We start from the raw sequence: 24,846 nt of genomic DNA on the forward strand, positions 1-24,846 counted from the left end.
GGATCATGTGTTTCTTCGTGTTACTCCGATAACTGGTGTTGGTCGAGCCTTGAAGTCGAAGAAGTTGACACCGCGATTTATTGGTCCTTATCAGATTTCGGAGAGGATAGGAGAAGTAGCCTATCGTATCGCTTTACCGCCGTCACTTGCGAATTTGCATGAAGTTTTTCATGTGTCTCAGTTGAGGAGGTACGTTCATGATCCGTCGCATGTTGTCCAAGTAGATGATGTACAGGTGAGAGATAACCTGACTGTTGAAACATCACCTATGAGGATCGAGGATCGAGAGTTGAAGCAGTTGCGGGGTAAGGAGATTACCTTAGTGAAGGTAGCTTGGGGAGGACCAGCAGGTGGCAATGTGACTTGGGAACTGGAGAGTCAGATGAAGGAGTCTTATCCAGAGTTATTTGTTTGAGGTATGTTTTCGAGGACGAAAACTCTTTTAGTGGGGGAGAGTTGTAACACCCCAAATAAAGAAAAAGAATTATTTAATTAAGTTGATAATATATTTATTAATTTAATTAAATAAAATTGAATTATTGGATTATTATTATTATTAATAATAATTATTGGAAAAATATATAAGTTGGAATAAGGAAAGGGTTTCATTTTTTTGGAAAAGGTTTCACGTGAGAAACAGAGAAGCTGCAGAGAAGAGGAAGAAGGGCAAAGAGCCGAAAAGCACGGTTGAGTAACGGAGAAGCTAAAGCTTAGAGATTTGCCGGATTGTTAAGGTAAGGGGGGTTTATCGTCGTTTAACGGGTATTATCGATTAACATGTAATGGGTAGTGATAAGCTGTTAATTTGACCGAATTGAGATTATGGATGCTGAAATATTATGATGAATAAGTTGAATTTAAGCTGAAATTAGATCGGTAGCTGTGTGAGTTGTGAGATTCTGAACGTATCGCTTTTTACGGATTTGGAATCGGAGGTCCGGAAGTCCTCCAACGGCGGAAAATGCGGAAACTCTGCATTCTGCCTTGTGTTAGCGCAGGAACTGCTGTTTCGCCTGCGTTAACCGGTTAACCCAGGGTGTTAACCGGTTAACACTGTTATAAATTGAGAAAATGTGGAGTTTTGCCTGCGTTAACCGGTTAACCTATAGCGTTAACCGGTTAACACTGTTGCGTTTTGCCAGAAATGGTATTTTTGTCCTGCGTTAACCGGTTAACCTATAGCGTTAACCGGTTAACACTGTTGCAGTGTGGAAAAATAGTTGATTTTTATGTTGTAAATGCAATTGGTAGTTGGCCTATTGTAGTTAATTTCGATGAATAAAATTGTTGAGTTTATGTTGTGAAATGCTGATGCAAATATGTTGAAAAGTTGATTTTAAGTTGTTTTGTTGAAAGTATTAAGTTGTAGGCTGATGAGCCAAAGTTGATTATAAGTTGTTTTGTTGAAAGAAAAGCTGTTATGTTGCTGTTGTTCTTATGTTGTTGAGTTCAAGTCGTACATGCCATAGACATTCATATGCATTAAGTCGGGGCTTTTGCTCACACCACGTTGGCCTGGATTGGCAAAAATTATGGGGCTTTTGCTCACACCACGTTGGCCTGGATTGGCAGAATTTTAAGTTGAAAGTTGAAGTCTTATGCCTTGATGCCCACTAAACTGGCAATGATTTTAAGTTGGGAGTTTTACTCCAAATGGTACCACATGCATAAAGAGTCGAGTCTCATTGAGTTGCATTTTAGGTTGTTATTGAGTTGTATTTACGTTGTATTTGCGTATGATAATTGAGTTGAATGTGCCGTTACCGGATGCATGATATGATTTGGGTGATTAACGTGTAGAATTACTAAACATAACATGATGATTTATAATATTTGTTATATCGATTGAGAAACTCACCCTTACAATATTTTTCAGGTAACGAGCAGTGAGTTGAGTAGGAGCTAGTGCTTAAAGTCTAGTGTGGTTAGAGGGTCATGCTCTGATAGATGTAACATCGGGACGGGATGTTTGAATTGTCGAATAAATGTTAATTTTGATGAATTACAGATGTTGAAATATTTTATCCGCTGCGTATTGTTAAAGAAGTTTTTATGTCGAATAAAATTGAGTATGACTGCTTTTATGTTGAATTATGTGAAGAAGTTGTTATGTGACACCCTTGAGTGACAATATTTACTCTGATATGTATGATTTATATGCTGTTGTTTTAATTAAATATTTGGGGTATTAGAAGGGTGTTACAAACAGTGCACGTGGCTGCATGATTTTCACTCAAAAACACATTTTAAAACCATTGGCAATTGTAAAATATTCAAATGAATTACCAATTTTAAATTGTGAAAATTCCCTCCAAAAATCCAAAATTTTGCAAATGTTCATGAAATGAGAATTGATGCAATGTTATGCAAGAATATGAAATTATAGGTCATGACATGAAATTAGCAAAAAGAGCCATGTGATTTGGAGCAATGGTTGAGAAGTTATGCCCTTTTGAAGTTCAATCCATTCTTGGCCATCTTTTGATCATATCTCTCCAACCACAAATGAGAAATTGAAGTTCTTGGACTTTTTGGAAAGGTGAGAGAAAGATCTTCAACTTTCATGTTAGACAAAATTTCATTTGAAGCTTTCTTGATGATGTAATCTTGAGGAGAAGACCTTTCCATTTTTGGCAATTTCAAATTACATGTCACTTTCTATTTTTGGAAAGTTTTCATCTGACCTCAAATTCTCCATTGTTGATGTTTGAAATGTCAAATGAGACTTGTATGGACATGAATGAGGCCTCTCTAACCATCTCCCACCTTCAAATCCATGATTGAATGCACAGTTGACTTGTGTTGACTTTTCTAGGGTTTCAGTTGACCTGGCTATGCTCAGATGAAATTCAAGCCTCTACCGCTTGAGATCTTGATTCAAAATGATATCACAACTCATATGAACTCTTGTAAATGATCATGGTGCCCAAATTCTTCAGAATGGTCACCATCTATTGCTCAATGGCTGCCTTTGACTGTCTTGACCTAAGATTGCTTCATCTGCAAGTAACAAGGTTAGATGACATATTTTTGTACTGTTGGTTAGTAATCAAATGAAAAGCAATGATATACAAATGCAAAACATGCTTGGTGATCAAGACTCATTCTCAAAAGATGACCCACCCACAAGAAAGGAGGCAAGGTGCACAATGATCCTTGAGACAATGATATGATATGATATGATGCCATGAGGTATCTTAGGGACAAAATTGGGGTCTTACAGCCATGATCTAATATAACTCATTAAATATAACAAGAAATCCACAATAAAAGCAAATGATAACAAACATAAAGCAAGAACAACAAGGGGAATAAAAAAAGGTGAACAAAAAGGTAGTAAGAGCAAAAATTTTAAAAAAAGTGTGTTAACCAAAGTTAATCATTTATTGCAAGCTTGACTCTAAACCCTCTCAAAAGATCAACCAAGAACAACCAACCATTTTTTAATACAAAACAGAACCAAAAAAGTTACAAAGTTTAGGTTACAATCATTACCCAAAAATGTGAAGAAAAAGCTAGGTTGAAATGGTGTTGAGCTTGAATGTGAAGAAAAGGATTTGGGATGAAAGTATTTATGGTGGAAGCTTAGTAAAGGGATTGAGTTGTGAGTGTTAGAGAGTGAGAAGTTTTGAGGAAATAATGTGAAGTGGAAAAAAGTTGGTGGGGGTGACTTTTGGGAGAGAAAGATTTTTGTTTTGACTTAGGTTTAGAGAATAGGGTTTGAATGATGTTAGGAGAGAGATTTTGGGGGATAGAAATCATGGTAAATGAGGGGAAATAATGTCTCTATTTATAGGGAAATCAAGTGGGTAAGTGGGTGAAACAAAAGTCACTATGTGTAAAAAACAGAGCCACTATTGCTGTTTGCGCAGGTGTAATCAATTACCATGATTAGGGTAATCGATTACACCAACCAAAATGTCCTAGAAAGCTGAATTCTGCCAGTGTAATCGATTACCATGATTAGGGTAATCGATTACACAATTTTTTTTTTGGGTAATTTCTCTAGAGCTTTAACCGGAAAACTCCATTTTTCTATCAGGTGTAAACACCATGCCTTGAGTCCATGCAATATGCATTTGGTTATGGATGCTAATACAATTATGGTGATGGAACAATGAATGTACATATGTGTAATAGGACCATGGATCAGATGAAAGTTGTATGGGGGTAGGGTGAATTTTGGGGTATGACAGCTTCCCCTATTTTATTTTCTCGGACCTGAATATATGGATAACGACAACTTCCAATGTGTTCAAGGTAAGAGAGGATTAAATAGTAATAGGAGTAACCAAAAATTTTCCATGCCGGAGGATGATATTGTTAGGATTTTCTAGGGATTATGTATGGTTATAATGAATATGCATGCAATGCGATGTATGCATCATAAGTATCTTCTCAAGGGGGAAGGTTTGATGTCAGAATATCGAGAAGATGGAGGGAAGAAAACTTAATTGGTGGAGGAGAGAAATGGTAACTACCCCTAGCAATGGTTGGGGAAAACCAAAATGATGATTCCTAGCAACGACTGGAACACGTGACATCTACTAGGGATCAAATGAATAAACTCAACGATGATTCTTAGCAACGACTAGAATATCTGATTTAGTGGGAAAGATAAATGATTTTAAATGATGATGCTTAGGAATGGCTCGAACATCTGACTCAGTTGGAGAGAAATGGCAAGGTACAGTGATAATTCTTAGCAACGACTAGAATACCCGATTCTGTGGGGAAAAGAGGTCATTCAATGACAATTCCTAGAAACAGTTGCAATACCTGACTTGACTGAAGATACAACTTTCCATGAAGGTACAATGGCAATTCTTAGTGAAGGCTAGAATACCTTAATCGACTGGAGATACAACTTTCCAAGAAGGTATAATAACGATTCTTAGAAAAGGCTAGAATACCTGAAATCCTTCGGGAAGATCAAACAATTCAGTGACGGTTCTTAGCAACGGCTTGAATACCTGACTATGCTGAGGAGAAAACAGAAATCCACTGATGATTCCTAGCAACGACTGGAATACCTAACATCGACTAGGAAAAGGAGCACTTCAGTGACGATTCCTTGTAAAGATTGGAATACCTGACTTATACTATGGAAACAAATTCAAGGATGATTCTCGGCTATGAATACCTGACTCGGCTTAGAAAATGAGCCCAAAATGCCTCCGGTCTGAAAAAGGAGAGTTCGGTGACATTTCTCAATAATGGCTAAGAATACCTGACTCTGAGGGAAAAGGGGAAATGTGGTGATAACTTTCTGGGGATAGAAGAAGTATATTGATGATTATTAGCAACGACTAGATTACCCGATTCCTTTGGGGAAACTTAAAATGAAATAAAATAGTTTTAGCAACGATTCCTAGCAACGACTGAAACGTGCGACTCTACTTGGGGGAATGTTTTGAGGAAGAACGTTTATTCTACCGGGGAAAGTTCTTAACAAAGGTTGGGAAATTATGAACCCTGATGAGTTAATATGAGTTAGTTTAGGAGATACTTATGATGTGATGTTATATATGCCAATTTGTGTTTGGGCTTTCACAGGGGAATGTATGAAATGTAGGGTTTGCAAGTTATGCCAAGTATGATTGGGCTTTGTGGGGGAGTGTATCTGAGGAATGCCAGTGGTGATTGGGCTTAAAAGGGTGATTGGGGAAAGTGTGTTGACTTTCCGGTACATGATAAATTGGAGCTCGACGTCAAAGCAAGCGTTGAGTGTAATGGTTGAGAATTCCTGTTGGGGAAGAAATGACTATGGGACGCCCTTAGGTTGGAAATGCCAAATGCATTTTGGTTACCTTTAACAAATTTCTGAAAGAAATGTAATTCGATGTTGTTTCCCTTATAGCTTCCCTTTTTTTTTGAAAAGTTTTTTTTGTTTAACAATAATTTCAAATATAATATTATTTAGAAAAAAGTCATATTTCGCAGACAAAGCAGGAAAAGTAAAAAATATTGAGCACATATAAGGGAATTGACTTTATTGATGAATAGTCCCCAAAATGGGTGATTTTGTACAAAGGAAGCAATTCCTAAAAGAGTTGATCGCGAAAAGAAAAATGATAATTGTAATGGCAATGAAACATCTCGGGTTTCCACCAAATTCCAACTCTGTTATAGTCTTTACGTCTTTGGCCGTCTTTTGATCTTGCTTTAAGAAGGAGGGTGATAAGATTGACTCGCTGGGGGATCCACAGATTTGATCGCCAGGGAATGAAGAAGGATTGCTTGCGGGATGCAACCTCTTGCTCTTATTAAATACCCAATTTTTTTTCCTAGACTTCCCTTTCGGGTTTTCAGTCTACCGGGGTACCCATTTTTGCATAAGTCTCCCTTTCGGGTTTTTAACTTATCGGGCTTTTGTTTTCAAGCGTAGTATTTTTTGACTGCGCTCGCATTCACAGGGGACGAAAGATCTTCACCATTCATAGTTGCAAGGATTAAGGCTCCTCCAGAGAAGACCTTTCTTACAACATATGAGCCTTCATAGTTTGGCGTCCATTTTCCCTTTGGGTCAGTGTGAATTGGAAGAATCTTTTTCAATACTAGATCTTCGGCCTTTAGGCTGCAACGGAAAAACTTCTTGTCATGTGCTCTCTTGATGCATTTTTGATAAAGTTGGCCGTGGTGGATGACTGCCAAGAGCTTCTCATCAATGAGGTTTAGTTGGTCAAATCGAGCTTGTACCCACTCAGTCTCATCAAGCTTAACGTCGGTCAAAATCCTTAAGGATGGAATCTCTACTTCGACCGGAAAGACTGCATCCATTCCATACACAAGGGAGAAGGGAGTTGCCCTAGTGGAAGTGCGTACTGAAGTATGATAACCATGTAATGAGAATGGGAGCATTTCATGCCAATCTTTGTAGGTTTCCACCATCTTTTGCACGATCTTCTTGATGTTTTTGTTAGCTGCCTCAATAACGCCATTCATCTTAGGCCTATAAGGTGATGAGTTATGGTGGTCGATCTTGAAATTTTGGCATAGCTCTTTCATCATTTTATTATTGAGGTTAGATCCATTATTAGTAATGATCTTGTTGGGGACCCCGTAACGGTAGATGATTTCTTTCCCGAGGAATCGAGTCACCACTTGTCTGGTAACATTGGCGTATGAGGTTGCTTCTACCCATTTCGTGAAGTAGTTAATGGCTACAAGGATGAAGCGGTGTCCATTCGAGGCAATTGATTATATGTGTTCGATCACGTCAATTACCCACATGGTGAAAGGCCAAGGTGATGTTAGGACATTGAGCGGCGTTGGCGACACATAGATCTTGTCGGTGTAGATCTGGAACTTATGACATGTTTGGACGTGGCGATGGCAGTCAACCTCCATAGTCATCCAATAGTAGCCGACCCTTAAGATTTTGTTTGCCATAGTGTTCCGACTGACATGCGTCCCAAAGGATGCTTCATGAATTTCCATTATAATTCGGCTTTCTTCTTGCTTGCCCATACATCTAAGAAGAACCGAATCATAGTTTCTCTTGTATAACACCCATCCACTTAAGAAGAATTTGGATGATATTTTCCGAAGATACTTATTGTCGGTGATGGATACGTCCATAATATACTCTTGGTTCTCTAAGAATTTCATGATGTCATAGAACCAAGGTTGGCCTTCCGCTTCATCTTCTGCTGCCAGGCAGTAAGCAGGCTCGTCTAAGTAGTTGAGGTGAAAGAATGGCGCTTCGTTCTTCCACTTAACCTTAAACATGGACGCCAAAGTTGCCAAGGCGCCAGCTAACTGATTCTCTTCTCGAGGGATGTGGTGGAATGTAATCTCATCAAAGTAGGGGACAAGTTTCAAGACATGCTTTTTGTAAGGAATGAGCTTATGATCTCTAGTATCCCAATATCCATTGACTTGGATGATTACCAAGGCTAAATCTCCATATACTTCTAGGATTTTGATCCTAAGATCGATAGCAGCTTCAATACTAAAGATACAAGCCTCGTACTCGGCTATGTTGTTTGTACATTCAAAACACAACCTTGTGGTGAATGGGAGGTGGAAATTAGTTGGAGAAGTGATTATTTTCCCAATGCCACTTCCATGAGTATTAGAAGCTCCATCAAAAACCAATGTCCATCGCGATCCAGGCTCAGGTCCTTCCTTGGGACCAGGGATGTTGCAATCCCTAATCAACATGATGTCTTCATCGGGGAATTCAAAATGCATAGACCGATAGTCCTCCAAGGGCTATTGTGCAAGATAGTCAGACATTACACTCCCTTTAATGACCTTACCCGGTTAAAGACATTTGCCATCAGGCTACTCTACCGGTTAGAGTTGGCTTTTTAAATATCTATTTGACAGGATCCATCTTAGAGATCAACAATGTCGTATGAGTGAGCATGTACTGTCTTAAATGCTTGGAAGCCCATGGTAGTGTGCATCAAGTCTTTTCAAGCATTGAATATATACTATCGCAATCGGTGAACTTCTTGATCAAGTAGTATATTGTATGTTCTTTTCTACTAGTCTCGTCATGTTGGCCGAGGACACACCCCATAGATCCTTCGAGGATGGTGAGATGCATGATTAATGGTTTACCAAGTACAAGAGGCATCAACATGGGAGGTTCTTGCAAGTACTCCTTTATTTTATCAAATGCGCCTTGGCAATTGTCGTTCCAAATGATGGCTTGATCTTTTCGAAGAAGTTTGAAGATTGGATCACAAGTGGCCGTGAGGTGAGATATGAACCTAGAAATGTAGTTCAATCTACCTAGGAATCCTCAGACTTCCTTCTCGGTTTTGGGTGCAGGCATAACTTGTATGACCTTCACTTTCTCGGGATCTACCCCAATGCCACATTGGCTAACGATAAAACCTAGCAATTTGTCGGATCTTACCCCAAAGGTTCACTTGTTGGGATTAAGTCTCAATTTGAACTTCCTCAGCCTCTCAAACAACTTTTCTAGATTGACAAGGTGTTCCTCTTCGGTTTGAGACTTGGCTATCAGGTCGTCAACGTAAACCTCAATCTCTTTATGAATCATATCATGAAAGAGAGTGACCATGGCTCATTGGTATGTGCACCTGCATTTTTAAATTCAAAAGGCACCACCTTGTAGTAGAAGGCTCCCCATGAAGTTATGAAAGTGGTTTTCTCCATATCTTCTTGAGCCATGGGGATCTAGTTATAGTCGGAGAAACCATCCATTAAAGAGAAAACAGAGAACTGGGCGGTATTGTCCACTAGCACGTCAATGTATGGTAGAGGAAAGTCATCTTTGGGACTTGCTTTACTTAGATCTCTATAATCTACGCATATTCTAACTTTGCCATATTTCTTAGGTACAGGAACAATATTGGCAATCCATTGAGGATAATTGGAGACCACTAGGAAGCCGATGTTGATATGTTTTTATACTTCCTCCTTGATCTTCAAAGCCATATCGGGACGGGTCCTTCGTAGCTTTTGCTTTACTGGAGGGCATTCTTCTTTAAGATCCAGATGGTGGACCACGATGTCAGTATCGAGGTCGGGCATGTCTTGGTATGACCATGCAAAGACATCTTTGTACTCTTTCAAGAGCTTGATCAATTTTGCCTTCACCTCGTCTTGTAGAGCGGAGTCGACTCAGACTTCTTTCGCTTCCTCATCCGTCCCAAGGTTAATCACTTCCATTGATTCTTCTTGCGTCTGGATGACTTTTTCCTCTTGCTTGATCAACGTTTCCAATTCTTCGGGGAGTTCGACCTCTTCCTCACACTCTACATTGGCTTGATTAATCGGGTTGTCAAAGTCATATGAGACCGTAGAAAAATTGTCATATTGGTTGTCGAGGGCGATCTGCATGATTTAAGGTCCATGCTTTTATTGATATGAAAGAGAGGATGATTTGAAAAGATTTTTTTTTTTAAAAAGAAAATTGTCATTTTGAAAAAAGGTGAAATAAATAAATGAAAGACAAAGATCTCAAAATTGATTGCGAACATGAACATTTTCCATTAATGATTAAAAAGGAAATTCGATGAGACCCTAAAAATGATTCCCCCATGCCTTGGGCTTGACATGGGTTCTTTTGATAAAAAGAAAGGAAAACAATATTGGGAATTGCATTTTAATCAGGGTCACTTTAGGTATTTCAATCTTGGTTCATTTTGTAGCACCCTTTCCACCGGTCTCTGTGAAGATCAATCCATCATCTTCTTCTTTATCTTCTTCCACGATACATATACGGTTGTCATCAAGGTAACCGACACTTGAGAAGTTTTTGGATAGCGGGAGCACTGATCCCTTTGTAGATATCGACGCTCATTTATCATAGTTCTTCGAATCAAGAATCGGGAGATTGGTGGGAATTCGATCATTGGAAACGGTTGCCATTGTTGCAGCGGATTAAGATCAATAACCAAGGCTCTTGATGCCAAATGTTAGAAAATAAAACTCAAATTGAAGGCTTGACAATGGTGGAAGATGAGAAATTGGGGAAGATGAAGTTGAGAGAGAATTAGAGAGAAAAGAGTAATATTGGATGAATAGTAATTTTGGTATTAATTGGAATTGAGAATATTACAAGAGTATTTATATATTGAGAGAATAAAATGATACAACTCAAAAATACAACTAAAGTGACTCAACAAATAAATTCTGTTAGTTTTTGGAAAAGTAATAACATAATTTAATTGCATTTAACAATTATAAGCCTAAATTTATATTTAAAAGACAATTTGGTGAATGGATAAAGTTTTGTTTTAATATGATAACTTTTTTTTAAATGATGGATTCAATTTGTATGACTTGTGACAATCTAGAATTATTAAAAAGTTTGACAATATTGAGTTTGGGAAAAAGATATGGCCAAAGAACAAAATTAAGTGGGAAATAATTGGTTCTAACTTAATTTATATAGTTGCTATTTATATAGCAAATTTGGACCCTCATACGAATATTATTGTTCTTTCTCTAAATTAAATTAAGAAATTAATTATTGAAGATCAAAGTCAACATCCTCAAGAACTAAAGCATCAAGTGTCATAAAGAATCGACTGAAAATAGAAATTCTATTTGGTATGATGGAAAGAATCTATTATGATAGTTGTGACACTTGTTATTTGTTATAGTTTTGAAGTTTTATAAGATGGATATCAAGTTAATATTTCTTAATGAAGACATTAAGAAATACAATATGGTGCAACGGGAGAAAATTTTGTGTCAATAGATACACAATTTATGATTTTTGAATAGATAAAAACTATTTGAGTTAATGAAATTGTCTCATTAGTGATACCATAATATTTTATAAGGTAATTGTCTCATTTGATTTTGAGATGAATATTATGATAATAGTTGTCTTATTTGATTTTAAGATGATTATTCTAAATGTAGTTTTCTCATTCGATTTTGAGATGAATAAGAGAAAAAAATTATGGGTATTATAAAGTCGGTGGGAATAAGTTTATGTTTCTTATATAACATGTCAATTTTATTGTATTAAATGAAAAATAGTATAATTTATTATTTGAAACCAAGAAATCTCTAATGAAAATTTAGTGGTGAAAGATCTTGAGAAAACCTCTTTTGTATGAAGTTATTTTGCTAATTAGAGATTATTCTCAAGGTACCCTTCGAATATCACAAAAGAGTTTCATCAATAAGGTTGAAAGAAAATTTAATATGAAATAAAATAATATTTGGAATATTTTAATTACTAATTTAGACTGTTGGATCTCAATTATAACTACCTTAAAGTAAACATGGAAAATTGAAAATTTGAGTATTTTCTTACGTTTTGGTTGTAAGTATTTTATATATGATTTTTCTTATATGTATATGGAAAATCTGTACACTTGAACAAATCAATATTGAATTGTTGGGGGGAAAATGAGGGCAACCGTGAAGATTATTATAGAGAACAAAAGAGCTTGTGCTCACAAATCAGAGATCGAACAATGGGGAGATCATCAGTATGTTAGACTCCGATATTTTAGATGTCAAATAGATATTCTAATGCAAAATAAATGACAATATATCTTTATGTCATTCAGTTGCAATTCAATATAAGGATTTGAAATACTGCTCAAGTTATATTGTGTTGTAAGACAATCATATAGTGTTTCAACAGTAGATTTTAAAAGGCCCGTTGACTTATAAGTTATTATTTTTGAAATTATAATATATACATATAGAATTTAAGCTAAAGACTCACTAATCAAAGACTTGATATATAAGATCTTTCATATGATTGTTATCACTAAGGATATCCTAGATTAGTGAGAGTCACTCTTTCTTTATGTTTTATAATATTGTTTTGATATCGATACGGACTTTATGTTAAGATTATCTACATAAATAAAATTTATGAGGTTATTATTGTTATAACCATTCCATTTCTGTATCGTTTGTGCAAATATTGAATTTGCAAACTTTAGTTTGATCTCAATAAAGAAGTCAGTTAGACCAGTTGGAAATAGACATGATTCAGAGATCACATTACATGAAATTTCTATGTCACTCATCCATATCGATCTATATGATCAAATAAATTGATGTGGTGGTCGTCGGAGTTCTGTCACGTTATACGTTAGTGACAACAACTGCGGTGGTCCCATTTGATGTATGGGGTGGACCAAATTGTAAACTTGAAATCTAAAGAAAAATAACATTCAGATGCGCGCCTAAAGAATTGTGATATAATTATTAAAAATATATTACTCAAGTGAGAGATTGTTGGGATATTTTATAATTTAAATATTATTTAATTATTATATGGGCATATATATTTTAATTATATTAGTTATTTATCAAATTAAGAGCCTTAATTGATTAAGTGGTCAAATAAATTTAAAAGGCTATTTAAATTTCTATTTAGTAATTAATTAATTAATTAATTGGATATGAGCTCAAATATGAATGGATGTCAGGGTGACCCATTTCGGAATAATGGGAACCCTAATTGGTCATCACCTCATATATAGGTTATGGTCTCCAATATACCGTACATAAACAATTTATCTCTTCTCCCCATCTGAAAATTATTCAAGGCATTAGGAGTACCGGTTGAGGAAGAACCATACAAGCCATATGTGTTCGTTGTTTGTCTTCTAGCTTTCAGGATTACTGTCAACAAAAAACTTTCTCAATAGATCTAGGTATTTCTGCAATCTCTTCTCTCATATACTAACATGTCGTAGATCCTGTAATTATATACACGTTCGTATTATCTATTCTATTCTGCACTAAAATATATGACATAATATGTAGAACATATATATGTGATTAATTGTTATTGATTTAATTCTAACACTACCGACCCATTTAGGAATAAGTAAAAACACAATTTACTAAGTAATTGTTCAAATCATAAGATACCATATTCTGAAACCATGATATTTTCAGAAATATGATATTTAATTATATTTTGTAAATGGTGGGGGATTGTAGATGATTTCCAAAATATTATGCAAGCTGTAATTTTATAATATGTATATGAATTGTTATCGTATATAATGGTAGTTTAGATATATAGTTCAGTGGTAATCCGTGATAAGATGCACTCCCTAGACAGGGGTTGGAACCTTTGTTATGTCATTATTAAGTTAAAACGGTTTTACAAGTTTATAAATCCGTATGTCAAACAATATACAAGTTTATTATACTGGTGCACTAATCTGATAGGCGAATTGATCCTAAAGGTTAGTGTGGTGTGAAATTCACATGCTTTGAAGTTTTAAGGAAAATATTCATTAACACCTTCTTTGTTTTAGTGCTGCTACATATTCTCAACAACCACAAAATACAACATCTTCATCATTCATAAAACAACAATAACAACAATAAACCATTATCCACAATAAATCAACATCAACATAAAACTTGAAAAAAAATAGTTCCAAAAAAAACCAAAAGAGAGACATAGGCAATATAACGAACGTGAATCACCTCGAGAAAAAAAAACTCCATCGTTTCCGACTGTCGTCCCCCTTGCGTATAACTCGTCATCGGCTTCTAAACTCACCGACTTAAAGGTCATCACACATTGCTTCAACGATGCATCACCGGGCTCCGCACCTCATCCCCTTACTAGAGACGAGTCCACCGTTGACGGTATCAATCTCTTCCATTTCATTTGATTTCTCCCCGAGTTTGTTGTTTTCATGTTGAATCAATGTTTGATTTTTGTTTGTCTAATGGTTTCATTTCATGAGAGAGGATAGGGGTTTATATTTTTTTTCAATTTTTGTGTCTACTGTAACAAAGGATGAGAAGAAGAACCAAGAAAGAGAAACACGATTGTGAGAGAGAAGAAAGGGAAGCGGGTTCTAAAATCTGAAATTTCTTTTTATTTTAAGTAGGACACATGTTGACATGCTATTGGCCTAGCATTCAAAATAGGGGTGGCGGCCCCTCTTCGCTATATGTGATTGTTTTTCTGATTTTTTGTTTTATTTTTTCTTCTTCTATTTAAATATTAGGGTTTTTAGGAGATTGGGTCTTAGGTCCTCTTTTCATTCACACTTCCTTTTATTATCTGCACCCCTAATCCATTTGTTATTTATTTTATTCATTTATTTAGTTTCTTTAATTAATTTAATCTTTTTGTTTATCTTTAGTTAACTTATTTAATTAAGTTAATTATGTTTAATTAATTAAGCTACTAATATAAAAAACATAAAATATTAAAATACAAAAATATATCCCTTTTAAGCTTTATTAGGTTTATTCAATTTTCTATGACAATTTAATTAGTTTTTTATAAATAGGTTATTTCATTTAGTTGTACTTAATTTTAATAGAAAAAATACAAAACACAAAAATATGTTATTTTAATTAAATAAATAAAAAACACAAAAATAGGTATTTATTTCATTTAATTAAAAAATTCAAAACTAACGAATCTCTTTTTTTTAATATATAAATCAGATGAAAATACCTCTTGGATGTATCTCTTCCTAGGTCTCTGAGCGTTCAAATATAAGTTGTATTGTTTGGCCAGTCGAATGTTCGACTTCCACCTTAAAATCAATCTCAAACGAACTAAACTAATCTTTTTAACCCCCCCCCCCCCCCCCCCCCCCCCACACACACACACACACACACGTTGAAATATTTTTTAAACAATCTTTTCTGCCACCGTGTCGAAACTAAAATAAACCAACACACAATCATTTTTTACACGAACTACGAGGCTCTAAATCTCTCATTGCACCTGAGGGTACGTAGGAGCGGGATTTTGAAATCTCATCGAGCACACTAACAAAAAACTAACCTTTTTCAGTCACCGAATTCATTTTCCCTTTAAATAAAAGCAAACATAAGAAAAAAATAAAGACTTTAGGCATACATTCAAACCTAGTCAACTAAACGACTCCAGTTGAATACAACAAATATGAGTGATGCTAATACATTTTCCTTGCATAACCAACCCACAAACTCGTATTTGGTGGCGATGACCATCTTATCCTTATTTCTAGGGTTCTATCATTATTTCTCCTTTCCTTAGAAATAAATAAAGTACGATGACAACTCTATGTCATTTCGAGTATTTAGACGCTCGAGTATTTTTCACGTAGCGACAATAACTGGGATCATGAATCGAAGTTTATTAAATATCATAGAAAAATTTAGAATTGGCCAAAATGAAAAGATATATTGAATTATAATTAAATTCACTTTACAAGCAGAAGGTTTTTGGACCCGTTGTCCAAACACCTCAAGGTGTGAATTCAATTTGGACATAAATGCGTTCTTGTGGGGAAAAAAAGCGACAAGTTTTTGGACCTGTAGTCCAAACACCTCAAGGTGTGAAACCAATTGGATATAAATGTGTTTTTTCTGTGAAAAAAGCAACGTAAGAATGGTAAAATTGGGAGATAAAAAGCTTGAATTGTTGCTCAAGGATTTTCGCAAATACCTAAGAATGATTTTGATGAAACATATTAACCTATAGTGGTTGCAAGTAATTTTCAATATTTAATTAGTTTTTGTAGTGCATGAAAGAATTAGTTTGCACATGATGGATGTTGTAGAAACTATGTATGACTCATTTGGTAGTGAAATTTATATGAAACTCCTTAAAATAGTTAATTGACCTAAGACACATAATTTTGGATCTTGAAAAGACTAGTTAAACAACTGTGGTTGCCTTAGTGAATATTTGCTAAGGGAGTGATATATAAATGAATCAATTTGTCCTTATATTTTTATGAAAATATCTATATAATAATTTTATAAATTTTTTATCTATGTTGATGACGTAAATATTTTTGGAACTCTTGAAGAGCTTCCAAAAACTATCAATTGGTTAAAGAAATAGTTTGAATTGAATAATTTTCAAAATACAAAGATTTGTCTAAGAATACTAATTGAACATTTGGACAATGATATTTTTGTACACCAAAAAGAATATAGAAAATGTGATAAAATATTTCTATATGGATAAATGTGATGTCGTGTCTACGCTAATGATTGTTAGATCATTGGATGTAAGATCATTTCAAATCTCAAGAAGTGAATGAAAAACTACTTAATCTTGAAGTATCATATCTCAATGTCTTTCGAGCATGAGTGTATCTTGTTAATTATACACTTCATGTCATATCAATTTATGTCAATCTATTAGCAATATATAGTTATTCACCCACACAAATATATTGGATATGTTTCATACATATACATTGTTACATTAGATATACATATTACTTCTCAGATCATTGGAATGGTAGATCATGAACGTGTTACTTGTTTTCTTTTGATGATACAACTATATCATGGAGATATGTGAATCCATAACAACAACTTTGTCAAATCGTGCACAACATTTAGTACTACAAGTCACTTTCAAGTGGAACTCTTAACCAACTAGTATAAAAAACTAGGATTCATTGTCGAAGAGATGATCATTTAGGTGAGGTAGAAAAATTGATGTATCTTAAATAAATTCTTACAAATGTATATTATATTATTTTTCTTCCTTAAATTTTTTTTATTGAGTTTTTTCTAGTAAGATTTTAACGAATCCAAGGAAGACTGTTATGAATAATACATTATAGATATACAATATGCCGTATACCAATAAACTTCCACTATTAAATATTCATTAATCCCCTTAATTTATATTGATCATGTTGCTATTTTATTTATATCATATAAACAAGAATCATATTACAATGTAAACGAAGGCTTGCAATAATAATACAACATGTTTTCTTTTATTTTTTTCTCTCCTTCATCTCTACTTTCCTACTATATTTACTATATTTCTTTATGACTAATTTCATAACACATAGTATAGTTGATACATTTCAACTATGTTAATTCCTTGTATTTTTGATTGGAAGTAATGTTGGTAAAACTAACTTAGCTGCAACATGTTAAACAAGATGTCCTAACATGTGGATAAGACATCTTGTCTGAAATAGATTTTACTCTTGTTAACAGTTAATTGTTTAACTGATTTCAGAATATCCTAAGCATATTAAGTAATCCCTTGTGACATTCGTGATTGAGGAATCTTAGATTCTGATTAATTTCAATGGATTCAGTTTTCTAAATGTTGAGACATTTTAGGAAACTTTTGATTGATAACTTAATGTTGTGCAGCTGGTTCATTTCGTGTACAAGGCCCAAATCCAATTCATTCTATGACTATATATAGAATGTCTCAAAATATATTGAAGCACTAAGAAAAAAAGATAGTTGATTGTATTAGGGTTTGAGTGTACAAGCTGTTTGTGAGCCTCTCAAATATCATCTTGATATATGAGTAGGACTGTGTTAAATGGTTGTAAGGATTGCCGAGCACTCATAAACTTTTAAGCATTGAGTGATTGTGTGTCTATGAAATGTGACTTCATAATTTCTTGTAATAGTTTAAAGTGTCACTGTTGTGATTGAAAGGGAGGTGCGAAGGGTCTCACACCTATAAGTGTCTTAGGTAGAAGTTAAGCACGGGTAATGATTAGGGTGTAAACAGTAAATTGGAGATAGTTTTGCTGAAGGTCTACAAACTAATACTATTTAGTGAATTTCCTCCCTGGATTGGTAGCCCCTAGAAGTAGGTGTTGTTGTACACCGAACTGGGTTAACAACTTTGTGTGTTATGTTATTTTATTTCTTCTATATGTAAGTTATCTTGTTCTTGATCAGATATCAGTGTCTCAACATCTCTTAGGACATCTGATATCTGCATACCAGAATTTCAATTGGTATCAGAGCAGACATCCTACTTTGTTTCTGTGTGAGATTCAGAGAAGATACTTTTTGGTACAATGGATAAGGAAGGAGGATTTGTGAAAATTCCACCCATTCTTGATGGAACCAACTATGACTACTGGAAAACACGTATGGTGGATTTGATAAAATCCATGGACAACAAGGCTTGGAAATTTATGGTCAAGGGATGGGATCCACCAATGATTAAAGATAAAGATGGCAAGATTACTAATGTGCTGAAGGCTGAGGAAGACTGGGATGATGAAGATGACAAATTAACTTAGGGAAACTCCAAAGCATTGAATGCTCTATTCAATGGAGTGGACAATAAAATCTTCAGACTAATAAACAACTGCATTGTTACTAAAGATGCTTGGGAGATCTTGAAGACTTCTCATGAAGGAACCTCTAAGGTAAAGATGTCAAGACTTCAACTTTTAACCACCAAGTTTGAGAACATAAGAATGAAGGAGGATGGGAGCATTCATGACTTTCATATGAATATCATTGAGATAGCCAATGCCTTAAGTGCTATAGGGGAGAAGATGTCAAAAGCCAAGCTGGTCAGAAAAATCCCCAGGCCTCTTCCAAAGAGATTTGACATGAAGGTGACTGCCATTGAAGAAGCTCAAGATATCATTAACATGAAAGTTGATGAACTGATGGGATATCTTTAAACCTTTGAGTTAGGGATCAGTGAAAAGTCAGAAAAGAAGAAAAGCATAGCCTTTGTTTCTAATATTGAAGACCTCGAAGATGAATGTGAACTGGATATAGATGAAGGGATATTTAACGCTATTGTTTTACTTGGGAGACAATTTAACAAAGCGATGAAGAAGATGGACTGAAAGACAAGAGCTAATGTCAAGCACAAGCCATTCGACATCACCAAAAATCAAGATTTGGGCAGAAGGTCCAAAACTGAAGAAAAGACTAACCAAGGAAAAAGAATACAATGCCATGGATGTGAAGGGTTTAATAACATTAGGGCTAAGTGCCCCGCATTTCTCAATAAATAGAAGAAGGGTTTGTGCATCTCTTGGTCAGAAGATGATTTTGAAAGTAATCATGAAGTGGAACCTACCAAACAGGTTACTGCCCTGACTGGAATTTGTGACTCTGATGAAGACTCTGATTATGAGGAACTAACCTTTGAGGAACTTGCTAAATCTTACAAGGAATTGTGCCTCAGAAGTGAAGAAGCTTGTAAACTGGGAGAAGATCAAAAGAAAGCTATTTCTCAACTACAGGAAGAGAAAGTGGAGCATCTTTCCATCATATCTGATTTGAAGGAGGAAGTTGTACTACTCAATTCAAAAATTAACAATATGACTAAATCTGTAAGAATACTTAACAACAGTTCTGATGTACTGGATGAAATTCTTCAAACTGGTAAGAATGCTGGAAATGTTCAAGGTCTGAGCTATGACAATCAAGGAGTAATGAACAAAGGAAAATGGTTTGTAATGAACCTTGTTCCACCTAAAAGACAACAGGAACGACATATGTCAAATCAAATGTCCCAACATTAACAAGGGTATCAAGATATTTACTCAAAAAGCAAGACCCAAAGATGGAAGTGTCATCATCGTGGGAAGTTTGGTCATATAAAACCTTATTGCTACAAATTGTATAACTATCCTAAACCTGCTTCACAACTCATAAGAAAGCAAACCATGGTGAAGCCAAAGAAAATATGGATTCCCATAAATGGTATGTCAGGACTCATAGCTCACACCTCCCTCAGAGCATCTTCTAGAGAGGACTAGTATTTTGATAGTGACTGCTTTAGACACATGAATGGTGTCAAGAAATTTCTGGTGAATATTAAGGCATATGCCACTAGCTATGTCACCTTTGGATATGGATCAAAAGGAGAAATAAAGGGGATTGGAAAGCTGGACTATCCAGGACTGCCTAGTCTAGATGATGTTCTATTTGTTAAAGGACTGACTGCTAATCTTATAAGTATTAGCCAACTTAGTGACCAAGGCCTCAAAGGTTAACTTCAATAAATCTGAATGTATGGTAACAAATGAGAAGGATGAAGCTATCATGAAGGGAGACATATCAACAAATAACTACTATTTATGGACTCCTCAAGAAACATATTGTCTCTCCACTTGCCTAATGTCAAAAGAGGATGAGACTAAGCTATGGCATCGAAAGCTTGGTCACTTACATATAAAAGGTATGAAGAAGGTTATGTTAAAGGAAGCAGTCATAGGAATTCCCAAACTTAAAATTAATGAAGGAAGAATCTGTGGTGAATGTCAAATCGGGAAGCAAACAAAGATATCCCACAAGAAGCTTCTACATCTGGCCGCTTGAAAAATTCTGGAGCTACTTCATATGGACATGATGGGACCTATGCAAGTTAAAAGTCTAGGAGGAAAGAGGTATGCATATGTTTTTGTTGATGATTTCTCCAGGTTCACATGGGTGAACTTCATTAAAGAAAAGTAAGAAGTGTTTGAAGTGTTTAAAGAACTCTGCCAAAAGATTCAAAGAGAGAAGGATTGTGGCATTGTCAGGATTAGAAGTGACCATGAGAAGGAATTTGAGAACAACAAGTTTGAGGAATTTTGTATCTCTGAAGGAATTAGTCATGAGTTCTCCTCACCCATCAACCAACAACAGAATGGTGTGGTTAAGCACAAAAATAGAACCATTCAAGAATGTGCTAGGGTCATTCTTCATGCTAAGAAACTACCATATCATTCTTGGGCTGAAGCCATGAACACTGCCGGCTATATTCTTAATAGAGTGACTATCAGATCTGGCACATCTGCCACATTGTATGAACTATGGAAAGGAAGAAAGCCAACTGTGAAATATTTCCATGTATTTGGAAGTAAATGTTATATTCTGGAAAATCGTGAGTAGAGGTGAAAAATGGATCCTAAAAGTGATGAGAGAATTTTTCCAGGGTACTCTACAAATAGAAGAGCGTATAGAGTCTTCAACTCCAGAACCAAGGTAATAATGGAATCCATAAATATTGTAGTGGAGGACTCAAGTAACAAAGGTGATGTCGCAGATGATGTTGAAACATCAATGAATGATGCTCCAGAAGATGTTGCAGACACAAATGCTAATACTGAACCTACAAAGAATGGTTCAACTAACGAATGACCTTTCATCAGAATTCAGAAAGATCGTCCTAAGGAGATTATTATAGGAAATCTAAATGAAGGAATAATCACCAGATCAAAGGAAGTTGTGTCAAATTCATGTTTTATTTCTAAATTTGAACCAAAGAATATCAAGGAAGCCTTGACTGATGAGTTTTTGATCAATGCTATGAAAGATGAACTTTGTCAATTCAAAAGAAATGAGGTGTGGGATTTGGTTCCAAGACCTGTAGGAACAAATGTTATTGGCACTAGATGGTTGTACAGGAACAAATCTGATGATTAAGAGGTTCTCACCAGAAACAAAGCCAAACTTGTTGCTCAAGGATACACCCAAATAGAAGGAGTAGACTTTGATGAAACCTTTGCTTCAGTTTCTCGCTTGGACTCTATCAGATTGTTACTTGGAATGACATGTCTTTTAAAGTTAAAATTGTTCCAAATGGATTTTAAAAGTACCTTCCTAAATGGCTATTTAAATAAAGATGTGTATGTTGAACAACCAAAATGGTTTATTGATCCTGCATTCCTAAATCATGTGTACAAATTAAAGAAGGCATTGTATGGTTTACAATAAGCCCCAAAAGCTTGGTATGAAAGGTTGACTGAGTTTCTCATCAATCATGGATATATAAAGGGTGGAATTGACAAAACTCTCTTTGTCAAAGAAAAGGATGGAAAACTTATGATAACTCAGATCTATGTGGATGACATTGTGTTTGGAGGGATGTCAGATGAGACGGTCCAACATCTGAGTTTGAAATTAGTTTGGTAGGAGAACTGGCGTACTTTCTTGGGCTCCTAGTCAAACAGATGGAAGGCTTCATCTTTCTGTGTGAAAGCAAATATGCTAAGAGTATTATGAAGAAATTTGGATTGGAGAATGCTAGTCACAAAAGAACTCCTGCACCAACTCACTTAAAGTTATCTAAAGATGAAAAATGATTAAGTGTTGACCAGATTTTATATAGAAGCATGATTGGCAGCCTTCTATACCTTACATCAAGTAGACCAGATATAACTTTTCTTGTTGGTGTGTGTGCTAGGTATAAAGCATAAACCAAAGTGAGTCACATCAATCAAGTAAAAAGGATTCTAAAGTATGTGAATAGCACAAGTGAGTATGGAATGTTATACTCCCATGATTCAAACTCTATGTTGGTAGAATATTATGATGCTGATTGGGCTGGTAGTGTTGATGATTGGAAGAGTACCTTTGGAGGATGTTTCTTCTTGGGAAATAATTTTATTTCATGGTTTAGCAAGAAACAAAATTGTGTATCCCTATCCACTCTGCTGAAGTTGAGTACATAGCAGCAAGCAACAACTGCTCTCAACTAATATGGATGAAATAAATGTTGACATAGTACAATGTCACACAAGATGTCATGACATTATTCTATGTCAACTTGAGTGTTATTAATATCTCAAAAAATCCTATTCAGCATATTAAAACTAAACACATTGACATCAAGCATCATTTTAATAGAGAACTTGTTGAAGACAAAGTTATAACACTTGAGCATGATATCACGGAGAATCAGTTTGCAGATATTTTTACCAAAGCCTTGGATGCAAGTCAATTTGACAAACTAAGAGGAAAAATTGGGATTTGAGTTAATGAGCGTTTATATCAATTATAAATAATTAAGTGTGTCAGACAAAAGTATAAATCTCATCATTACACTGGACACGCTTACCTAAACCCCTTACCTCATTGTTGTCGCTGTCGGGATTTCACGATAACGAAACCGGGACTAAAGAGATTCTAAAGGGAGGAAAAATCAGAAGAGTCGCCACCGAATTTTATTTGTGTGCCTCTGTCGGATAGGCGAGGGAAAATAGTCGATAAAATCCTCGGAAAAGAGACGCGTACGGGAAGCGCTAAAAGAGAATAAGGAATCGGTCTCACAACCGAGATTTGGATTTGGAAGTCAGTTATACGAGGGGAAGGTATTAGCATCCCTCACGTCCATGATACTCCATGGGAACCATTTGGGTTGTTTTACATACATGGGGATTTATCTATTATTGCTTTAATTTCAAATGAATATGTGTGAAAAAAGGGGGTATTTTTGTTATTATAGTGCTCGCCAAGGATTGGGGCCCTTGTGCCTACATATCACTCATTCAGGGATGAGGAATCAGAGCTCCGTATTTCGGAGTAGAAAATATTTGTGGGTTGGTTGATTTTACCTTTGAAAAAAGGGTTTTCGAGATGATTCCCTAAGGCACAAAAATGAGTTTGATGAGTTGTATTGTTTTTACCTTGAATACGGGTTTAATGAAAAGAATGTTTATGATTATGTTGCATTAAAGTCTATGGCCGGAGGTGATTATTCTAGAGAACAAGTCAAGCGTCTTGCATCCAAAATAATCAGAGTACGGGTAGGAATGCTCTATTCTTACTCGCTCTCCACCACTTAAGGCTTATGGCACACAATAATAATCGTGATTATTAAGTATTTTTAATTTGATTATGAAAATGCCATTTGACGTTGAATCAATGGTTTGTTTATTTAATTATGAAATTTGGCTCATTGTAAGGTAGCCCAAGAGAAAGGCTTGTGTGTGCAAAAGTGACTTATGTTAAACAAATGATAATGGTCTTACAAACATGTCCCCCTAAGGTGGTGCCATGATGCCATTCTTACAACATGAATGTAAGTCACGAATGAAGATCCAAGTGTTTACAAAGTATCACAAAGAGTAATGAAAATGGCTCCAAGCAGAGGTCCTAAGATGAAATCCTCTAAGTCCAAGTTGATTGAGAGTGAAGTTAATATTTTTGGTCTTATCATTTTAACATATTTTTGTTGTTTTTAATGTTTGATGATAATAAAATAAATAACAAGTAAATAAACATGCATGATGAGTTTGTACAATGATGATGGTAATGAGTACTTGAATATAAATTACAAGGTAGTGACATAAAAGTAAATTACAAGATAAAAAATAACAATATCACAATAATAATGATTAGTGGATATAAATGATATAAAACAAATAACAAATTAATAGTATCAATATCACAATAGCAAAGGTTATTGATAAACCAAGTTATTGAAATATAATTAGTGGTTAGTAATATGTGCAAAATGACCATTTTGAGGATTAATATTTCATAGGTCAAAAAGACTCAAAATATGACACATTAAGAGATAATTTATCTTTGATGCAAAATATTAAAGATAATTAAAAAATCAATTAACAATAGATTTGTACCAAAGAAAGTTATACAATCCTAAGTCCATCTATCAATATTTAAACAAATTATGTCATTCAAATAATTATGATTTGTTTTTTTTCTTTTATTTTTACTTCCTTTTTTATTTATCAAGGTAGTAAGAGAACCAACAAGTTAGTATAATGTAAATGATATATGGTTAGATAATAATGAACATAAATATAAAGTACATGATATAAAAATGAACAATAAAATAAATTGCAAGGAAATAAAGTGCAATAATATAAATGTTAGAAGTTAGTAGTTAGTGGTTAGTGGTTAGTGGTTAGTAGAACAACAATAAGC

General features: G+C 34.9%; 1 protein-coding gene across 1 annotated transcript; it reads right to left on the reverse strand.

Annotated features, from left to right (window-relative positions):
• Positions 1-7,200: 7,200 nt before the first annotated feature.
• On the reverse strand, positions 7,201-8,196 carry LOC127136831 (uncharacterized). The gene has a single exon (XM_051063349.1). It carries the CDS (start codon positions 8,194-8,196, stop codon positions 7,201-7,203), a length of 996 nt encoding a protein of 331 aa, XP_050919306.1.
• Positions 8,197-24,846: the final 16,650 nt, after the last annotated feature.

The sequence above is a fragment of the Lathyrus oleraceus genome, chromosome 4 (assembly GCF_024323335.1).
Source record: "Lathyrus oleraceus cultivar Zhongwan6 chromosome 4, CAAS_Psat_ZW6_1.0, whole genome shotgun sequence".
Classification (NCBI taxonomy): domain Eukaryota; kingdom Viridiplantae; phylum Streptophyta; class Magnoliopsida; order Fabales; family Fabaceae; genus Lathyrus; species Lathyrus oleraceus.

Coding starts and splice junctions, on each gene's coding strand:
- LOC127136831 (XM_051063349.1), bottom strand. CDS start 8,196: ATGCATTTTGAATTCCCCGATGAAGACATCATGTTGATTAGGGATTGC.